General features: G+C 46.4%; 1 protein-coding gene across 1 annotated transcript in view; it reads right to left on the bottom strand.

Moving 5' to 3' along the window:
- Positions 1-19,956, bottom strand: part of LOC138666579 (uncharacterized) — a 115,488-nt gene that overhangs the window by 24,548 nt on the left and 70,984 nt on the right. Inside the window, exons 8-10 of the mRNA XM_069754782.1 lie at positions 17,633-17,890; positions 16,295-17,530; positions 15,909-15,992 (exon numbers count right to left, since the gene is read on the bottom strand). Coding sequence (XP_069610883.1) covers positions 15,909-15,992; positions 16,295-17,530; positions 17,633-17,890 — 1,578 coding nt within the window. The remainder of the gene's footprint in view (positions 1-15,908; positions 15,993-16,294; positions 17,531-17,632; positions 17,891-19,956) is intronic.

Here is a 19,956-nt window from a genome sequence, read left to right as displayed (position 1 = left end):
CTCTCCCGGAGATGGAGGCAATGTCTCAGTACATTCAAGAGAATCTGGCAAGAGGGTTCATCAGGAAGCCAGTGTCACCTGATGGGGCTGGGTTCTTCTTCGTGCAGAAGAAGAATGGGGAACTACGTCCATGCATAGATTACAGGGGTCTTAACGCCATCACCGTTAAGAATAAGTATCCTTTGCCCTTGATATCTGAGCTCTTCGATAGGCTTTGGGAAGCCAGGGTATTTACTAAATTAGATCTGCGGGGTGCTTACAACCTGATTCGCATCCGTGAGGTGGACAAATGGAAGACGGCTTTTAACACCAGGGATGGGCACTATGAATATCTGGTAATGCCCCTCGGGCTCTGTAATGCCCCAGCCGTTTTCCAAGACTTTGTGAACGACATCTTCCGGGATATGCTCTCCACCTCGGTCGTAGTCTATCTGGATGATATTCTTATCTACTCTCCAGATATTGACTCCCATTGTAGAGATGTTTGCAAAGTCTTCGACCTCCTACGGGCAAACTCCCTCTATGCCAAGTTGGAGAAGTGTATATTTGAGCAGGAGTCCTTACCTTTCCTAGGCTATATCATCTCCGTCCAGGGATTGGCTATGGATCCTGCCAAACGACAGGGTGTGATGGACTGGCAGGAACCCTATTCTCTTAAAGCGGTGCAGCGCTTTATGGGGTTCAGTGATTATTATCGCCAGTTCATTCCGCACTTCTCAACTTTGGTTGCTCCCTTGGTTGCCCTCACCAAGAAGGGAGCAAATCCCAAATTGTGGTCTGAGGAGGTCTCCAAGGCCTTTAACTCCATAAAGCCACACTTCGGGGCGATGTAGGATGGGAGCTCTAGCGATGTAGATAAGCCATTTATCATGGAGGTGGATGCCTCATCTGTTGGTGCTGGAGCAGTCCTCTTCCAAAAGGATGATCAAGGTCAGAAGCATCCTTGCTTCTTCTTTTCTAAGACCTTCTCAACAGCAGAGAGGAATTATTCCATCGGGGACAGGGAGTTGCTAGCCATGAAGTTGGCTTTCTCGGAGTGGAGACATCTCTTGGAGGGAGCGCGTTTTCCCTTCCAAGTCTTCACAGATCATAAAAATTTGGCGTACCTGCAGACAGCCCAGCGGTTAAATTCTCGCCAGGCCAGATGGTCCTTGTTCTTCTCCCGGTTTCATTTCACCCTCCATTTTCTTTCTGGGGAGAAGAACATTCGTGCTGACGCTCTCTCTCGCTCCGTTGTATCATCTGTGGAGGAGGAAGAGGAGCCTCGGCTTATTGTCCCCACCGAGAGCCTGAGAACTGTGGCCCTGCTTTCGCTAGAGTCTGTGCCTCCGGGCAAGACTTTTGTACCATCCAGTTTGCGACCGGAGGTTCTCTCTTGGGCACACTCGTCCAGAGTGGGTGGACATTTTGGTTCCAAAAGGACATCTGAGTTACTGGCGAGGACATACTGGTGGCCGCATATGGCTCATGATATCGCAGACTATGTTCGGGCGTGTGTCTCTTGCGCTAAGAACAAGTCTCCTCGGCAATGGCCAGCTGGGTTGCTTTACCCTCTGCCGGTGGCAGACAGGCCCTGTGAGATTGTCGGGATGGACTTTGTGGTGGGCTTACCCAAGTCTCGTAGCTGCACCATTATCTGGGTGATCACCGACCATTTTCCCAAAATGGTTCATTTGGTGCCTCTTCCACGGCTACCTTCTGCACGGGCTCTGGCAGCCTTGTTCATTAAGCATATCTTTCGATTACACGGTATGCCGGACAAGATTGTCAGTGACCGGGGTCCCCAGTTTGCGCCTCGATTCTGGAGGGAGCTTTGTCGTCTACTCAGTATTGAGTTAAATCTCTCCTCGGCTTATCATCCCGAGACGAATGGGTTGGTTGAGAGGGCCAATCAGACTCTGGTCACATATTTACTACATTTTGTTTCTGCCAGGCAGGATGACTGGGCATCCTTGTTACCGTGGGCAAAGTTTGCCCTTAACAACGCTGTAGCCGACTCCACCGGTCAGACTCCTTTCCTCCTTAATTACGGCCAGCATCCGGGGGTTCCTGTGCCTATGCCCGTGTCCTCTGCTGACTCCAGGGTGGCAGACTGGGCAGTGGAGGCACGAGACATTTGGGACCGCACTCAGGATGCCATCCGGGCCTCCAAGGAGAGAACGAGGTCCTCCGCCGATGCACATCGGCGCCCTGCCCCGACCTTTGCTCCTGGCGACTTAGTGTGGCTCTCCGCTCGCAACATCAGGCTGCATGTTGAGTCCACTAAGTTTGCAACTCGCTACTTGGGTCCCTTCAAGGTCCTCAAACAGGTTAATCCTGTGGTCTACCGTCTAGCCATTCCTCCACGCCTAGGTATCACTGACACCTTTTATGTGTCCCTCCTTAAGCCCGTATACACGTCCTGGGTTTCTGAGTCATCTGCTGGGACATCGGGTTCGTCTAGGGACGATTACGAGGTGAACACTATTTTGGGGTGCAAGGTGGTTCGTGGCAAAAAAATTTATTTGGTGGACTGGAAGAGTTACGGTCCTGAGGATAGGTCCTGGGAGCCTGCTGAGCACATTCGGGCTCCGCAGCTCACAGCTGCCTTCGAACATAGCGAGGCCCAAGGAGGGGGGCCCTAGGAGGGGGGTAATGTTAGGGGTTGAGTTCCCGCCTCTGCACAGGGGGAATCTCGGGCCATCTCCGCTGCAGTCTCCCATTCTTCTCCTGCCGCAGTGGAGCCTGCTCAGCGGAGACGTCGGTCCCAGCATCTCGCTCAGTCTGACTCTGTACAAAGAGTTACTGCTGCTTTTCCTGCTTCTGCCATTGAAGTCAGTGCAGCGCAGCGGCGAGCGGACGCTTCTGGGACTAAGTCTTGCTTTTCTCGTTCTGAGCATGCCCTGAGTAAGATCTCTCAGTGGAGATCGAGGGTCACATGATCAGATACTGCAGCTAAAGCCATTGGTCCTTCAGGAAGGTCCTGTACATGCTGCAACTATTTAAGGCTCGCATGGCCGCACGGCCATGCACTAGTATTGTTCTATGTTATGTGCTTTGCGCCAGTGTGGTCATGTGAGTTTGTGTTCAGGAACCCGGCTGAAATAAGCCCCTAGAATGCTGGCATCTCCGGCGAGGAGTTTTTGTGTGCATGCATGACCACTGACTGCCCTTGGTTGGGTAGTTAGCCTGTGCCACTGTGAAGTCAAACAGGGCGCAGTGCTTTGAGTTCACGGCTACTCTGTGAAGTAACAGAGTTAGCTCATACCCCCATATAGTTCCGCCATTTGCTAGCAGCAGGTTCTTCTGCACGGCGGACCCCGGGCTGCGAACGCATCAATCATAATAAAACCTCTATATTTACTTGGTGCGTTCCGCTAGCCCTAACACCATCTGTAATGACTGGAAGTCAGACGAGAGAGAAAAGGCCCATGCTTGGGGGTTATCCTGAAGGAGCGAGATTATTATCCCAACCAATTACTCCTCGGTTACTGAGGAACAAGAACGTAACCTAACGTATAGTTTACAGGCCTCCCTGAAAACAACAAACTTGTCATGCTGCGGTCTTCTGGCTCCTCTCTGTCGCGTTAAACCCGTGACAGCGGATGTTCGCTTTACCGGCACCATTATACTCTATGGGCCCGTCGGCACATACATCCGAATCCCATTTTGTGGAGGATTTCAGATGCAAGCCCCAATGAGACCCACGAACGTGAAGATAAGTGCAATGTGAAAGCACCCTAAGGGAGTAAAGATGACAGCTTTCACATGTTCAGTGGCTCCTTACAATCTGGCAAGGTTTTTTTTGGGTGTACAGGTCCTTCTCAAAAAATTAGCATATAGTGTTAAATTTCATTATTTACCATAATGTAATGATTACAATTAAACTTTCATATATTATAGATTCATTATCCACCAACTGAAATTTGTCAGGTCTTTTATTGTTTTAATACTGATGATTTTGGCATACAACTCCTGATAACCCAAAAAACCTGTCTCAATAAATTAGCATATCAAGAAAAGGTTCTCTAAACGACCTATTACCCTAATCTTCTGAATCAACTAATTAACTCTAAACACATGCAAAAGATACCTGAGGCTTTTATAAACTCCCTGCCTGGTTCATTACTCAAAACCCCCATCATGGGTAAGACTAGCGACCTGACAGATGTCAAGAAGGCCATCATTGACACCCTCAAGCAAGAGGGTAAGACCCAGAAAGAAATTTCTCAACAAATAGGCTGTTCCCAGAGTGCTGTATCAAGGCACCTCAATGGTAAGTCTGTTGGAAGGAAACAATGTGGCCGAAAACGCTGTACAACGAGAAGAGGAGACCGGACCCTGAGGAAGATTGTGGAGAAGGACCGATTCCAGACCTTGGGGAACCTGAGGAAGCAGTGGACTGAGTCTGGTGTGGAAACATCCAGAGCCACCGTGCACAGGCGTGTGCAGGAAATGGGCTACAGGTGCCGCATTCCCCAGGTAAAGCCACTTTTGAACCATAAACAGCGGCAGAGGCGCCTGACCTGGGCTACAGAGAAGCAGCACTGGACTGTTGCTAAGTGGTCCCAAGTACTTTTTTCTGATGAAAGCAAATTTTGCATGTCATTCGGAAATCAAGGTGCCAGAGTCTGGAGGAAGACTGGGGAGAAGGAAATGCCAAAATGCCTGAAGTCCAGTGTCAAGTACCCACAGTCAGTGATGGTGTGGGGTGCCATGTCAGCTGCTGGTGTTGGTCCACTGTGTTTCATCAAGGGCAGGGTCAATACAGCTAGCTATCAGGAGATTTTGGAGCACTTCATGCTTCCATCGGCTGAAATGCTTTATGGAGATGAAGATTTCATTTTTCAGCACGACCTGGCACCTGCTCACAGTGCCAAAACCACTGGTAAATGGTTTACTGACCATGGTATTACTGTGCTCAATTGGCCTGCCAACTCTCCTGACCTGAACCCCATAGAGAATCTGTGGGATATTGTGAAGAGAAAGTTGAGAGACGCAAGACCCAACACTCTGGATGAGCTTAAGGCCGCTATTGAAGCATCCTGGGCCTCCATAACATCTCAGCAGTGTCACAGGCTGATTGCCTCCATGCCACGCCGCATTGAAGCAGTCATTTCTGCCAAAGGATTCCCGACCAAGTATTGAGTGCATAACTGAACATTATTATTTGATGGTTTTTTTGTTTGTTATTAAAAAACACTTTTATTTGATTGGATGGGTGAAATATGCTAATTTATTGAGACAGGTTTTTTGGGTTATCAGGAGTTGTATGCCAAAATCATCAGTATTAAAACAATAAAAGACCTGACAAATTTCAGTTGGTGGATAATGAATCTATAATATATGAAAGTTTAATTGTAATCATTACATTATGGTAAATAATGAAATTTAACACTATATGCTAATTTTTTGAGAAGGACCTGTATAAGGTCTCACTTGTGTGTTGGCAGGAAAATAGAAAAGTTATATTGGGAGTCAAGGCCCTAATAAAGACCCACAGGCCTCCAGGTAATGTTTGTATGCCTACATGGCTTTCAAATTCCTCTTCTGCCACATGGATTAAAAAAATAAAAAAAAACTTTGAAATTTGAATTCACCAAATTGCCTGAATCAAATCACTGTTAATCAGAAGTGCTAGAAGCCGTTCAATTGCCCTTAAAAGATGAATATAACACTTTGACGTCTCTTGATACTATATCCAACCCCTTTCAAGCCCTTTAAAGAAACCACAGCCTTACTAATGTTATACAGTAGTGACGATAACCATTGGCAACAACAGCCTGTTTAATACACTGCATAGTCAAATTTTAATGTTTTTTTTAAATTACAAAGTTACAAAAATAATGGCCTTTTGTGACCAGATGCCTGCCAGGTTGGCATTTATACACTTGTGGTGTATATTAAAGAGGGCAACGTTTTTTATCATGTTGTGATAAGAAAATTATTGTGTCTTGGGGAGCAGTATCTGGTTTGGTGTTTAGAAACTGAAGAAGCAATGGTTTGGTTTATTTTAGCCATCAAAAAACATCTTATCCTGGTAATGTGCCAAATTTGACTCATTTTCGGAAAGCCGGAAAAAAAATCCCATTTCAATCTTAATGCAACAGATATTTCATAGTCAAAGTATTTTTATCCAAAAATCACCCCATTGCTTGATGATAATAATATGCCTTCCAGAACACAAGCAATTTAGCGTGCTTCCTGATGTGCCAATTGTTCATCATAGTCAGCTTGGTCTCAGACTCTTACTGCTATAACTCAATATTCCCCTCCATATTAATCCACTGTTGTTCATTTTCTTTCTCCTCCTTGAAATCAAGCTGCAGGTGACATTGTCTCTGAGGGTCCCTAACAGCCCCAGGGTGGCAATAGACATGTAAAAGTTGCTGTTTTTCTTTCATGCCTTGTTGCATCAATTTTTTTTCTAGTATAAACATGAGGATAACATTGTTGATGACACAATTGTCCTTACTGACAAACTTAGAAGCCTTCACTTACTAGGAAACACACATTTCTCTTCAGCTGCCAAAAGTGGGTTTCAAAGTAAATAAATCTCTAGTTTGTCTCCTGCATGATATAACCTTTAGTCTGCTCCAAGGTTTCTACAAATCCTGAAGGGCATGCTTTGTCATGCAAGTCATATACTCCAGCTCGTGAGAGGACAAGACTAGGCACCTATTTCAAGAAATATTTTTGTTTATTGGCTAAGTATACTCTATCAAGACTGTGTACAGACCATCATTTTCCAAAAGTCAGTAGATCTAAGAGGTACGGTAGCAACTGTGGTATATTTGGTAGGGTAGGAGTTGATTTGCTGTAGAATAGGATGACTTGACAGATAGTTGTTTTCTAGCTATACTTATGGATAAGAAATGATGATGTAATGGAGGAATAGAAGAACGTATAAGACAAGCAGATGGTCAGGATGATGTTAATGATGGCAAAGACTAGGTAGTACTTGAGGATACAATCTGGCAACTAGAAAGATGGCAATATCCAGGTGAAGCAGGATTGTCTTGTTCAAATTGATGCCAAGTTCACTTTTCCTATGCATGCTGCTTCATGTGTTGATGAAGAGCTGTAGTTCCTTGTAGAATTTTGCCAGAATGTCTGTGGCTAAGGCTAGGTTCACATTGCGTTAATGGGTTAACGCTAACGGACTGCGTTGCACGGCGAAATTGTCGCAATTAACGCCGTGCAACGAGTCCGTTAGCGCACCCATTGACAGCAATGTGATTTTTCTCTGTAGCGCATCGCTAGCGCATGCCATTTTCGGCACACGCTAGCGATGTGCCGTTATTTTGTGACGGACCTAGGACGCTGCTTGTAGCGTCCGAGGTCCGTTCCTCGCTAGCGCAGATCGGGGATCTGTGCTAGCGGAAATTACAAACGCGACCCCTATAAAGACATTGCGTTAGCGCAATCCACTAGCGCTATGTGCTAAACGTAGATGTGATGTGAACCTAGCCTTATTTTGGGGCTGCAAAGTTTGCATACCTGCAATAAATTTGTCCTCCAGCGATGTAGAAAATATCTCCCACAACTGAGAGGACTGCACGTAATCACCACCGTGTCCATAGCATTTAAGCGCTTTTAAGCATTAACAAAGGCTGCGACTTCACCGGCTCCAAAGCTGACCTCATTAGAAGAAGATGTCATGGGATGCTCTCCTCATCTGCTAGAATTAACCTATTGTCACTTGTCGCTATCCAGATTCGCCACAAAATGCCTGCTGCATTTTTCGTCTCTGCTTTTATAAAGGTTAGAATAGTCTCCCCTGATTGGCTGTGACATATCATGTGATGTAATGGCAGCAAAGCACACTGGAGACGCCTTAATTGCTGCTAATTGCATTTTGTTCAAATTCTCAGTTCAGAAAATTCCTAAAACTTTAACAAGAAATTGACCGCATGCATTTTTTTCAACTCTACATTTTTCACAAAAAGTCATATTTATTCTGTAACAGAGTGTATGAATATAGGGAGTCACTGCAATGTATAAGAAAGAACAGTGAGGTAAAAATAATTACGGTACATATTTAACACTAGATGGTAGCCCGATTTTAACGTATCGGGTATTCTAGAATATGTATGTAGTTTATTTATGAAGATTTTAGAATAATGCATTGAATACACCGGATTAGCGAAGCGTGGTTCAACTCCCGCGCCAATTCGCGGCCGGACTGCGCCTGTCGCTGATTGTTTGCAGCCGGCCACGTAGTATATAGCACAGCCACGTAGTATATAAAAGCCCACGTAGTAAATAGCACAGCCACGTAGTATATTGCACAGCCACATAGTATATAGCGCAGCCACGTAGTATATAGCGCAGCCACGTAGTATATAGCGCAGCCACGTAGTATATAGCGCAGCCACGTACTATATAGCGCAGCCACGTACTATATAGCGCAGCCACGTACTATATAGCGCAGCCACATACTATATAGCGCAGCCACGTAGTATATAGCGCAGCCACGTAGTATATAGCACAGCCCACGGAGTATATAGCACAGCCCATGGAGTATATAGCAGAGCCACGTAGTATGTAGCACAGCCACGTAGTATATAACACAGCCCACGAAGTATATAGCACATCCACGTAGTATAGAGCACAGCCCACGGAGTGTATAACAGCCCACAGAGCATATAACACAGCTCACGTAGTATATAACAGCCCACGCACGCAGTATATAACACAGGCCACGTAGTACATTGCACAGCCCGCGCAGTACATTGCACAGCCCGCGCAGTACATTGCACAGCCCACGTAGTACATTGCACAGCCCACGTAGTACGTTGCACAGCCCACGTATTACGTTGCACAGCCCACGTAGTATATTGCCCAGCCCATGTAGTATATTGCCCAGCCCACGTAGTATATTGCACAGCCACGTATATTGCACAGCCACGTAGTATATTGCCCAGCCCACATAGTATATTGCACAGCCCACATAGTATAAAGCAATGTGGGCATCATATCTCTGTTAAAAAAAGAATTAAAATAAAAAATAGTTATATACTCACCTTCCGTTGGCCCCCGGATCCAGGAAGTGTTTACCGACGCTCCTCGCGCACTCCGGTCTCAAGAGTGCATTGCGGTCTCGCGAGATGATGATGTAGCGGTCTCACGAGACCGCTACATCATCATCTCGCGAGATTGCAATGCATAGAGCGGTCACCGGAGCGTCGTGAGGAGCGGGAAAGGCCTGTTCTGGATCCGAGGGGCCGACGGACGGTGAGTATATAACGATTTTTTATTTTTTTAACATTAGATCTTTTTACTATTGATGCTGCATAGGCAGCATCAATAGTAAAAAGTTGGTCACACAGGGTTAATAGCAGCGTTAATGGAGTGCGTTACACCGCGGCATAACGCGGTCCGTTAGCGCTGCCATTAACCCTGTGTGAGCGCTGACTGGAGGGGAGTACGGAGCGGGCACTGACTGCGGGGAGGAAGGAGCGGCCATGTTGCAGCTGGACTGTGCCCGTCGCTGATTGGTCGTGGGCGTTTTGCCAATCAGCGACTTGGATTTCCATGACAGACAGAGGCCGCGACCAATGAATATCTGTGACAGAAAGACAGACGGAAAGACAGACGGAAGTGACCCTTAGACAATTATATAGTAGATAGGAGTATACCAATCTATAGAGGAGCGGTAACACGACACTTATGTAGCACAATAAAGGGCGTACATCAAAACTACAAAAAAGGCAAGAATACTATATTTTCCATTACAGTCTCATAAAAATGGTTCATACAGTAAGCAACATGTGCCCAAAATACAACTTGTCTCATACAAGGGGTTACTGCCCCCTCCCAGTAATGAGGAATCTCCAGCACCTACCTCCACCTGCAGAGCCGCACACCACATATATGGCTGCTCTGTGCGCACAGGACCTGTGATGAGGTCACAGGAGGGGAGGAGTCAGGGGTCACATGATCAGGGGCCTCAGTGTATGCAGGACTCTGCTGTGCTGGTTGTCATGGTGCTGGATGAGGGGAAGTTTCTGTGTGGGGTCAGGAGGGGTTTACAGGGTGGATGTAGCAGAGCCGTGTGTGTACGAGGTGTACCGAGTAAAGCCACTTGTGTACGAGGTGTATGGAGAGGAGCCGTGTGTGTACGGAGCAGAGCCACATGTGTACGAGGTGTACGGAACGGAGTGTGTATGGAGAGGAGCCGTGTGTATGAGGTGTACGGAGCAGAGCCGTGTGAGTACGGGGTGTACAGAGCAGAGCCGCATGTGTACGAGGTCTACGGAGTGGAGCCGTGTGAGTACGAAGTGTACGGAGCAGAACCGTGTGTGTACAAGGTGTACGGAGCCGCATATGTACGAGGTGTGTGGAGCGGAGCTGCATGTGTACGGAGCAGAGCCGTGTGTATGAGGTGTATGTAGCGGAGCCACGTGTGTGAGGTGTATGGAGCAGAGCCGTATTTGTACGAGGTGTGCGGAGCCTGCTCGTGTGTGAGGTGTATGTAGCAGAGGCTTATGTGCATGTGTGGTGTGGTGTATGGCGTGGAGCCGCATGTGTACGGAGCAGAGCCACATGTACACAGAGTTGAGCCATGTATGTACTACATGTACGGAGTGAAGACGTGTCTACAGAACTGAGCCGTGTGTGTACATGGAGCGCCCCCAGACGCAGGGCCGCGGGGTACTCGGTAACGGTCCTCTCTGTCTCGGTGCCGGGGTTGTCACGGTGGCTGGACCCGGTCCGTGACCCTGCTAAGGGGCGTCCAATGAAAGGGTGATGTAAGTTTGTCAAGGGTTCGTGACGCCACCTGTGGTATTCGGTCAGGGTGACCGACGCTGCTTAGGGGTCCGCTTGGAATGGCAGCTAGATGGTATACCTTCCCACAGGTGAAGTGTGTCCCCAGGGCTTCCCAGTAGTGTAGGTGGTGATGATGTGAGGCGCAGTTAATAACGAGGACACAGGGTTGTAGTCTCTTTACCTTTTACTGAAGACTTCGGGATCCACAATCCAGAGCACTGCTAACAGGGCTGAGTCCGGGCGGTCCAAAGGCACATCCAGAGTTCCCTTTGCAGGTGGAAATCAGCGCCTACCAACTAGCGCCTGTGTGTTGTAGTTCTTCCCTGCTGAGCATTCGGGATAGTCCTCACAACTTTCGTATTCGTTCTTTCTCTCGCCATCCCCCAAGTATATCTGGCTAGGATGCACCCATATGACGCGTAGGCTCGGAGCTATTCTGGGACCCTAGAGACACCCCTCTCCACGTTTGCCCCTTATGTCTGCTTAGGTGATGTAAGGTAGACAGCCACCCTATAATCAACTGTCCTGCCACTGTTTGAAGTAATGCTTGAAGTCTGTTACTTCCTCGGCGTTCCGGCCACCGGCTACGCGCCTCAGTAGGATGTTGCCGATCTCGGGGCACGACTCTTGGTTTATCTCCTTTGTGCTGTGATCTCGTTTCTCACTTCTTCACAATATCCTTCGCTTCGTGTCCTTCCTTAGGATGCCGCCGCAAGGTCCTCCCTGGAGCTCTCCCAGGCTGCGTTCTCCCTAACTTCCTGTCCAACCCCCAGTTTTACCAGAGTGTGAGGAGTGGCCTAATACATAGTGCCTTTTGCTCCTCCTGGTGGCCGGAGTGTGAAGTGTAATGTGTGACTGTGATACCTGGTCAGGTGAACTCCTTTAGTGCAATCAGACATAACATCACTCCCCTTACTGGCAGAGCGACATTACTGCAACGACCAGGACTCTGGGGCGCTGCATACAGAGAGGAGCCATGGGTGTAGGTTGTGTACATATTGGAACCGTGCATGTAAGACATGTATGGAGCCGAGTCACATGTGATCAGTACGGAGCAGTGCCATGTGTATACATGTGCGTGGCGGAGATGTGTGCGTACGATTTATGCAGAGTGGACCTCTCTGGAGCCGTGTGTGTGGATACAAGGCAGACCCATATGTGCACTATGTGTGCAGAGCGCATCCATGTCCATAACATGTACAGAGCATAGCTGGGTGTGTGTGTGAGCTTTAATGTGTACGGAGCGGAGCCTTAAGTGTATGAACACCCCAAAATATGTTTCTGCAAATGGAGCATTTGGTTTGGCTTTTTTCCTAATTCATGTGGCAAGGGTTATTGAAGGGTCAATACTGACTTTTAGGATTGCTACTTCCAATAGGTGGCACTAGAGTTCTAGTTTTCTCTTCTCTGAAGAGGGTATTTGCACATATAACTTCCCAGATGAGCATCTACTATATAATTGTCTAAGGGTCACTTCCGTCTTTCTGTCCGTCTGTCTGTCTGTCACGGATATTCATTGGTCGCGGCCTCTGTCTGTCATGGAAATCCAAGTCGCTGATTGGTCGCAGGCAAAACAGCCACGACCAATCAGCAACGGGCACAGTCCAGAAGAAAATGTCAGCTTCTTACTCCCCGCAGTCAGTGCCCGGCGCCCGCATGCTCCCCTCCGATCACCGCTCACACAGGGTTAATGCCGGCGGTAACGGACCGCGTTATGCCGCAGGTAACACACTCCGTTACCGCCGCTATTAACCCTGTGTGTCCCCAACTTTTTACTATTGATGCTGCCTATGCGGCATCAATAGTAAAAAAATGTAATGTTAAAAATAATAAAAAAACAAAAAACCTGCTATACTCACCCTCCGTTGTCCGCCGAGCCGCTTGCGCCTGCCGCCATCTTCTGTTCCCAGCGATGCATTGCGAAATTACCCAGAAGACTTAGCAATCTCGCTCTGTGCTGTATACTACGTCGCTGGGCAATATACTACGTGACTGGGCAATATACTACGTGACTGGGCAATATACTACGTGGCTCTGTGCTGTATACTACATCGCTGGACAATATATTACGTGACTGGGCAATATACTACGTGGCTCTGTGCTGTATACTACGTGGCTCTGTGCTGTATACTACGTCGCTGTGCATTATACTACGGAGCTGGGCAATATACTACGTGACTGGGCAATATACTATGTAGCTGGGCAATATACTGCGTGGCTGGGCAATATACTGCGTGGCTGGGCAATATACTACGTCGCTGGGCAATATACTACGTGGCTGGGCAATATATTACGTGGCTGGGCAATATACTGCGTGGCTGGGCAACATACTACGTGGCTGGGCAATATACTATGTGGCTGGGCAATATACTACGTGGCTGGGCAATATACTACGTGGGCTGTGCAATATACTACGTGGACATGCATATTCTAGAACAGGGGTCCCCAACTCCAGTCCTCAAGGCCCACCAACAGGTCATGTTTTCAGGATTTCCTTAGCATTGCACAGGTGATGCAATTATTACCTTGGCAAGGCTAAGGAAATCCTGAAAACATGACCTGTTAGTGGGCCTTGAGGACTGGAGTTGGGGACCCCTGTTCTAGAATACCCGATGCGTTAGAATCGGGCCGCCATCTAGTGGTATATAAAGCTATGTGCACACATAAGAAAAGAGGTGCAGAATTTTCTGCACAAAATCCGCATCACCTGGCAGAATCCACAGCCGCGGTTTTGCTGCGGTTATTATGCGGATTTTATGCGGAATTCATGCGAATTTTGTGCGATTTTTGCTACTGCTGATTTTTAACATGGAGGGGTGCAGATCCGCACAAAAGAAGTGACATGCACTTCTTTGAAATCCGCAGCAATTCCGCACTGATTTTTCCACACCATCTGCACAGCAATTTTTTTACCCCATTGATTTACATTGTACTGTACATCACAGTGCGGATCTGCAGCATTTCTGCTGCGGATCCGCAGCAAATCCGAATCGTGTGCACATTTCCTAAGTCTCCTTACACCTGCTTGGCATTCTCTACAAGGAGAAATGTTCCTTCTTCATTCACCCTATCAAATCCTCTCACCCAATCAAATTAGATCTCCTCGGGGGCGTAGGACCCCTGCCAGAGAGCTTCTCAAAGCTAGGAGGAAATTAATACATTTACAAACATTACCAGGCTTTGCATCACCGGAACAACACCGGATATGAACTGGGAAGAAGTGGCTCCTCAGCGGGGGGGTCCCTGGAGTGGCGGCTGCGTTTCCAAAAGTCGGGTCTACCAGAGACCCAGAAGCCGCGGTCTCCCCTACGGGCCCGTGAAGTGGCTTGGGAGATTGCAGACAGCCTTGGGCCTCGCCGGAGGTGCAGTACGGAGGAACGCACTCTGAGGGGAGCGCAAAGACATTGCGGCGACGTCAGATGGAGACTGCCGTTCACCCCCGTCCATCTCGAGGTGATCCTGGAGCAGAAGTGGGTGGCGGCCCTGGTACCCGGCTTCCACGCCGCCATCTTGAGAGGATTAAGGTTTGGAGGGGAAATATACCCGTGATAAAAGTCCAGAAGGAGGGCACGTAGAGGCTATCCTCAGTTATTCTCCTCAGTGGCTTGGAGGAAGCAATGTCGTACAAAATCAAATTTATACTCAAATATAAAGCAAACTTCACACTGCGAACAACAATCAGAAGTATTTTAATTTAACTAAAAACAGACTCTGGTGAAATCTAGTGGAGGCATACAGAATAACTTTAAATCTTCTGATCCCTATAACAACTCCTTGAGGGCCATAATCTGGGACTCTGCTCACACCCCCATCAACTACCCTAACAAACAACCACACAGCTTGGAGAGGGGCTTGTTGATGGAGTACTGGGACTAATGGGGTGATTGCCCCACTCTCCATGCTTGCCCACAGCCACATATCAATGATACCAGCTGCAGGCACCTATGGGCAAATCCAGGTGGGCTGCTGAACAAAGCTCAAATACAAATTCAGGGTTCACCTCGGAAGGTATGAAGCGTTACCCAAGTTCAACCCCTCAGGCCAGAAACACAATATCCACAATGTCACAAGTCACACCTCGAGACAATTCCTCTTCAAAGGAGTCCCTGACTCCACATGGCTCTCCTGCAAACCTAACTTATGATTATGCAGTGGATAACGAAGTCCCTGAAGATATGAACATTGCTGAATCGAGTAACTATATAAAAGCTCTTCCTACAAAACAAGATCTAGAAGGGTGTGCGTGTAGACTTGAAAGTTCATACAAAAAGGAAATTCATAATCTGAATGCAGAATTTACTTTGCAAATCGAGGATGTGGAGAAAGCTCAGGAAGATGTTTTCCAGGAGTTACTGGATCACAGGGAAGTCTTAACTGACCATGCCCTTAAGCTGGAGGAAATTTCATCTGGGCTGGAGGACCTAGAAAACCGTAATAGAAGAAACAACATTCGTATTCATGGCCTGCCAGAGTCTATTCTAAGTTTTGGCGGTCAAACAATTCTCATCTTATCTGATTTATATAGACACACTTGGTTACTACGCTGTAATAATTATATGGGTACTACGGAATCTGATAGCATGGGATAAAGCCAGTCTGAGAGCAAAATTGCAACAAAAGATGTATTTACTCAAAAACAGAAATGTAAACAGAACTAACAGATATTTCTGCAATTGTAGCGAGGTTCTCAGCTCTATATAGAGAATCACAGCAAACAGAATAGCGAACAAATCATGGTACAGATATTCCTGCAATAGTAACGAGGTCCTCAGCTCTATATAGAAAATCACAGCAAACTGAGAAGCGGGGCGCGACCGCTAATGTGAACCAGTCCAGCAAGGAAATAATGTGGAAGCAAAATAAGACACTTGAACGAGGAAGTCCAATAAAGTACTGCACACAGTACTTAAATGAAGAAGTCCAGCAAAACTTGCTCCCACGTGTGCACAGTACTTGTTAGTAGGAGTCCAATTGTTCACAGATGGTGCGTCATGTGAATGACGTCCTGGAAAAGAGAGGACGAGGGGAGAAAGAGGGAGAGCGATATCTAAGCGTAGTAGGTGAGTACATCTTTCTTGGAGAGAAAAGCACAGCTTGAATCTTGCTCACCTGGTGTGGTTGTGCAAAGAGGCACAACACTGGGAAAAGTTTTGTACACAAAGGAAATCCTTCCACTGGTGTGCTGCAAGTCGCAGCAGTTCCAGGGACGAGAGGTAGCTGAATGTGGTGAAGCGGAGAGTCTGCGAGAAAAGAAAGCACACGGATGTAACAAGCTTTTCTCTCCCGTTCTCTGTGAGAGGATGGCCCCCAGAGCACAATCCGAAGCATCCATTTCTACGATGAAAGGAAGTGCTGGGTTTGGGTGAATTAGTACAGGTGCAGATGTAAACCGGAATTTAAGACAATCAAAAGCTCCCTGAGCCTGTGCGGACCACAAGAAAGTCTTTTCCTTCTTAGTTAGCTGTGTAATGGGTCACACAATTTCAGAGAAATTACGAATAAATCTTCTATAAAAGTTTGCGAGTCCGATGAAACACTGTACCTCCTTGACATTTTTAGGTGCAGGCCAATCAAGAATAGCCTGGATCTTACTTGCCTCCATGTTAAGCCCCTGTGGCAAGATGACATACCCCAGGAACTGAATCTCTGTGCGATGGAATTCACATTTCTCAGGCTTAATGTAGAGGTGATTCTCCTTTAGACGCCTCAGGACAGTCTTCACATGCTCCTGATGTTCCTGCAAAGAGTCAGAAAAAATTAAGATGTCATCCAGGTAGATCACGACAAAATGGTCCAATAGATCTCTGAAAATATCATTAGCCAGATGTTGGAAGGTTGCCGGAGCATTGCAGAGACCAAAAGGCATCACCAGATATTCGAAATGCCCATAACGACATCTAAATGCAGTCTTCCATTCATCTCCAGAGCGGATCCTAATTAAATTATATGCTCCCTGAAGATCTAACTTGGAGAAGATCTTGGCCTGTTGCACTCTTTCCAGCAGTTCAGGAATCAACGGCAAAGGGTAGCGATTCCGAATGGTCACCTTATTAAGCTCCCGGTAGTTGATACATGGTCTAAGAGTTCCATCCTTCTTCTTAACGAAAAAGATGAGTGCTCCTGCTGGTGATGAGGAGGGGCGAATAAAACCCTTAGCCAAATTCTCATCGATGTATTCCTTTAAAGCCTTCAGCTCCGGAGCTGCAAGTGGGTAGACATTCTTAAAAGGAATAGCGGCCCCCGGAAGCAGCTCAATGGGACAATCATATGGTCTGTGAGGAGGAAGCTGGTCTGCCATCTTCTTCTCACAAATGCCCGAAAATTCACTATACACAGATGGTAAAGTAGATACCTCAGTGGCACATTTTGTATCTCGAAGGCAAACTAGGCCTGTTACCAGTGTCTCCTTTGATGGGAAAGTGATTTCCTTGGTCTCCCAGTTGATAATAGGATTTTGAGACTGCAGCCATGGAATCCCTAACATTAAAGGGAAATGTGGTGAAGAGATCAACATAAATGACAGCATTTCCTGATGATCAGGGTCTATGAAGATTTCCAGAAGTACAGTCTCTTGATCTACTGGTCCAGAGACTAGAGGGGAGCCATCCACCGTTTCCATAGTTCCCTGCTGGATCCCTATGCCATGTTCCCGGGCAAATGTTAAGTCCATAAAATTTCCTCCTGCCCCTGAATCCACCATAGCTGCACAGGGAATCCATTGACCCGATGACCGGATCTTAATAGGAAGGGAGCAATGAGTGTCCTTACGCTCCAGCATCTAGGGAGAGGCAGTCATAGACAGAGAGTGAAAAATGGCATTCACAGAAAAACTAGACTCAGATGTAATGGATTCAGCATCCTGATTATCAAATTCCCCAACCGTGGCCAGTATCTTGTGGGGCCGCTTGGGACAATTGATAAAAAAGTGATCTGACTGACCGCAGTAAAAGCACAGACTTTCCCGGAAACGATGCTCCCTGCGCTCGTTACTCTCGCGCAGCTGTAGTGCATCCATCTGCATGGGAACTGGTTCAGCCTCCCAAGAGGATTTACCTGACGGTTCTTTAGAAGGAAGGGAAGAGTTAGTGACACGATTAGAGGCTGCAAATCTCTGCTGTCTACGCTCAGTAACGTGTATCTGTGCGTACACAATGCTGTATAAAAGCGTCCAACTCCTCCGGCGCATCTGCATGAGCTAGTTCATCCTTTAACACATTAGAAAATCCACTCTTAAAAATGGGTAATTGAGCATAACTGTCCCAAATCGTATCCACCGCCAGCCGTCTAAACTCAGTAGCGTATTCAATGACAGGACGCTTACCCTGACGTAGTTACAGTAATGAATATGCGGCTCCACCCCTATGGGAGTGGAGTCGCATCCATATTCATTACTGTAATGAGCGGTACTACGTGACCGCTCAACACAGGAAGAAGCTGTCAGTGCCCAAAGAACCAGGGACGTGCAATGACCGCGCCAGGAGCAGGTGAGTATGATTAGACAGCTGCCGCTCCCCCTCCCCTGCTGACCCCTGGGAATGACTCGAGTATCAGCCTAAAAAAATGGGCTGAAATTCTCCACTTATACTCGAGTATATACAGTAACTTTAAAATGAATTCTCATAAATCCGAGATATTAAACATATCATTACAGCCAACTATGGAAGACCAGCTAACCACCTCATTCCCCTTCAAATGGCGCTTTGATCCCAATGACTTCAGATACCTGTTGGAGATGCTTTAAAGAAAAAGGTACACAAGCACATATTTGGTGGGCTTGTCCAGCCATAAAGAAATTATGGTCAGCAATTTTTGAGCTATACAACAAATGATCTGTCTTTAAGATTCGACCCTCAACGGCTTTATTATCCTTAAGTGATATATCGATTTCCAAGTTTAAGAAGGGTCTTCTTAGACATTTCCTTACTGTCACTAGGAATTTGATTGCTCGGCTCTGGAAACAAGAGAAATCGCCTTCACATTCTGAACTCGTTGCGGAACTCAATTACATCTATAGAATGGAACAAATGATAGGTCAAGTAACTGGAAATTCTGATAAGATCTATACCACTTGGACTCCCTGGATTGCACTTAGGGAAACCCCAGATCTAGACGTTTGGCTATTTGGCTCTTTACTCACACCTATGAATAAACTATACACCCTCATAACATGGATAAATTAAACCATGTTAGCTCCGTCCACATAGAACCAATCAACTAGGCCTCATTTCCCTCTTCCTGCTTGTTGGGAGGCTTTGGTCTGCGCGACAGAGAGATACCAATTTCAATTATCTTGTTCCCCGTTCCAAATAACCTTCCCCTTCCTTTCCCTTTCTACCTCACCCTCTTTCTTTGTCCTTTTTCAACATACCTTCTTTTCCATATCTGAAGCTTTATATACCATGCTTCCTTATTTATGAATAAGTTCAGATAAATGTTGTTAATAAATCATAATTTATTTTTTCTTTCAATAGATCCTAATGACTTTAGCAATTATTCACTGAATAGAAGTTGTCGGATATCTTGTTTCTAAACAAGCATAAATTTACTGTAAATGACATGTTTTTTTATAATTGACCAGCTTAGAGATGCCCTTAATCTGGTAGACTGGGACAATATCCTCAGAAATAAGAATACAGATAATAAATGGAAAATGTTTAAGAACATCCTAAATAGGCACTGTAAGCGGTTTATACCTTGTGGGAATAAAAGGACTAGAAATAGGAAAAACCCAATGTGGCTAAACAAAGAAATAAGACAGGCAATTAACAGTAAAAAGAAAGCATTTGCACTACTAAAGCAGGATGGCACCATTGAAGCTCTAAAAAACTATAGGGAGAAAAATACTTTATCTAAAAAACTAATTAAAGCTGCCAAAAAGGAAACAGAGAAGCACATTGCTAAGGAAAGTAAAACTAATCCCAAACTGTTCTTCAACTATATCAATAGTAAAACAAGAAAAACTGAAAATGTAGGCCCCTTAAAAAATAGTGAGGAAAGAATGGTTGTAGATGACGAGGAAAAAGCTAACATAATAAACACCTTCTTCTCCACGGTATTCACGGTGCAAAATGAAATGCTAGGTGAAATCCCAAGAAACAATGAAAACCCTATATTAAGGGTCACCAAGCTAACCCAAGAAGAGGTGCGAAACCGGCTAAATAAGATTAAAATAGATAAATCTCCGGGTCCGGATGGCATACACCC

This window comes from Ranitomeya imitator, chromosome 2, assembly GCF_032444005.1.
Source record: "Ranitomeya imitator isolate aRanImi1 chromosome 2, aRanImi1.pri, whole genome shotgun sequence".
NCBI lineage: Eukaryota > Metazoa > Chordata > Amphibia > Anura > Dendrobatidae > Ranitomeya > Ranitomeya imitator.
The sequence above is the reverse complement of the archived record's forward strand: the minus strand, read 5'-3'. Positions and strand labels throughout refer to the sequence as shown.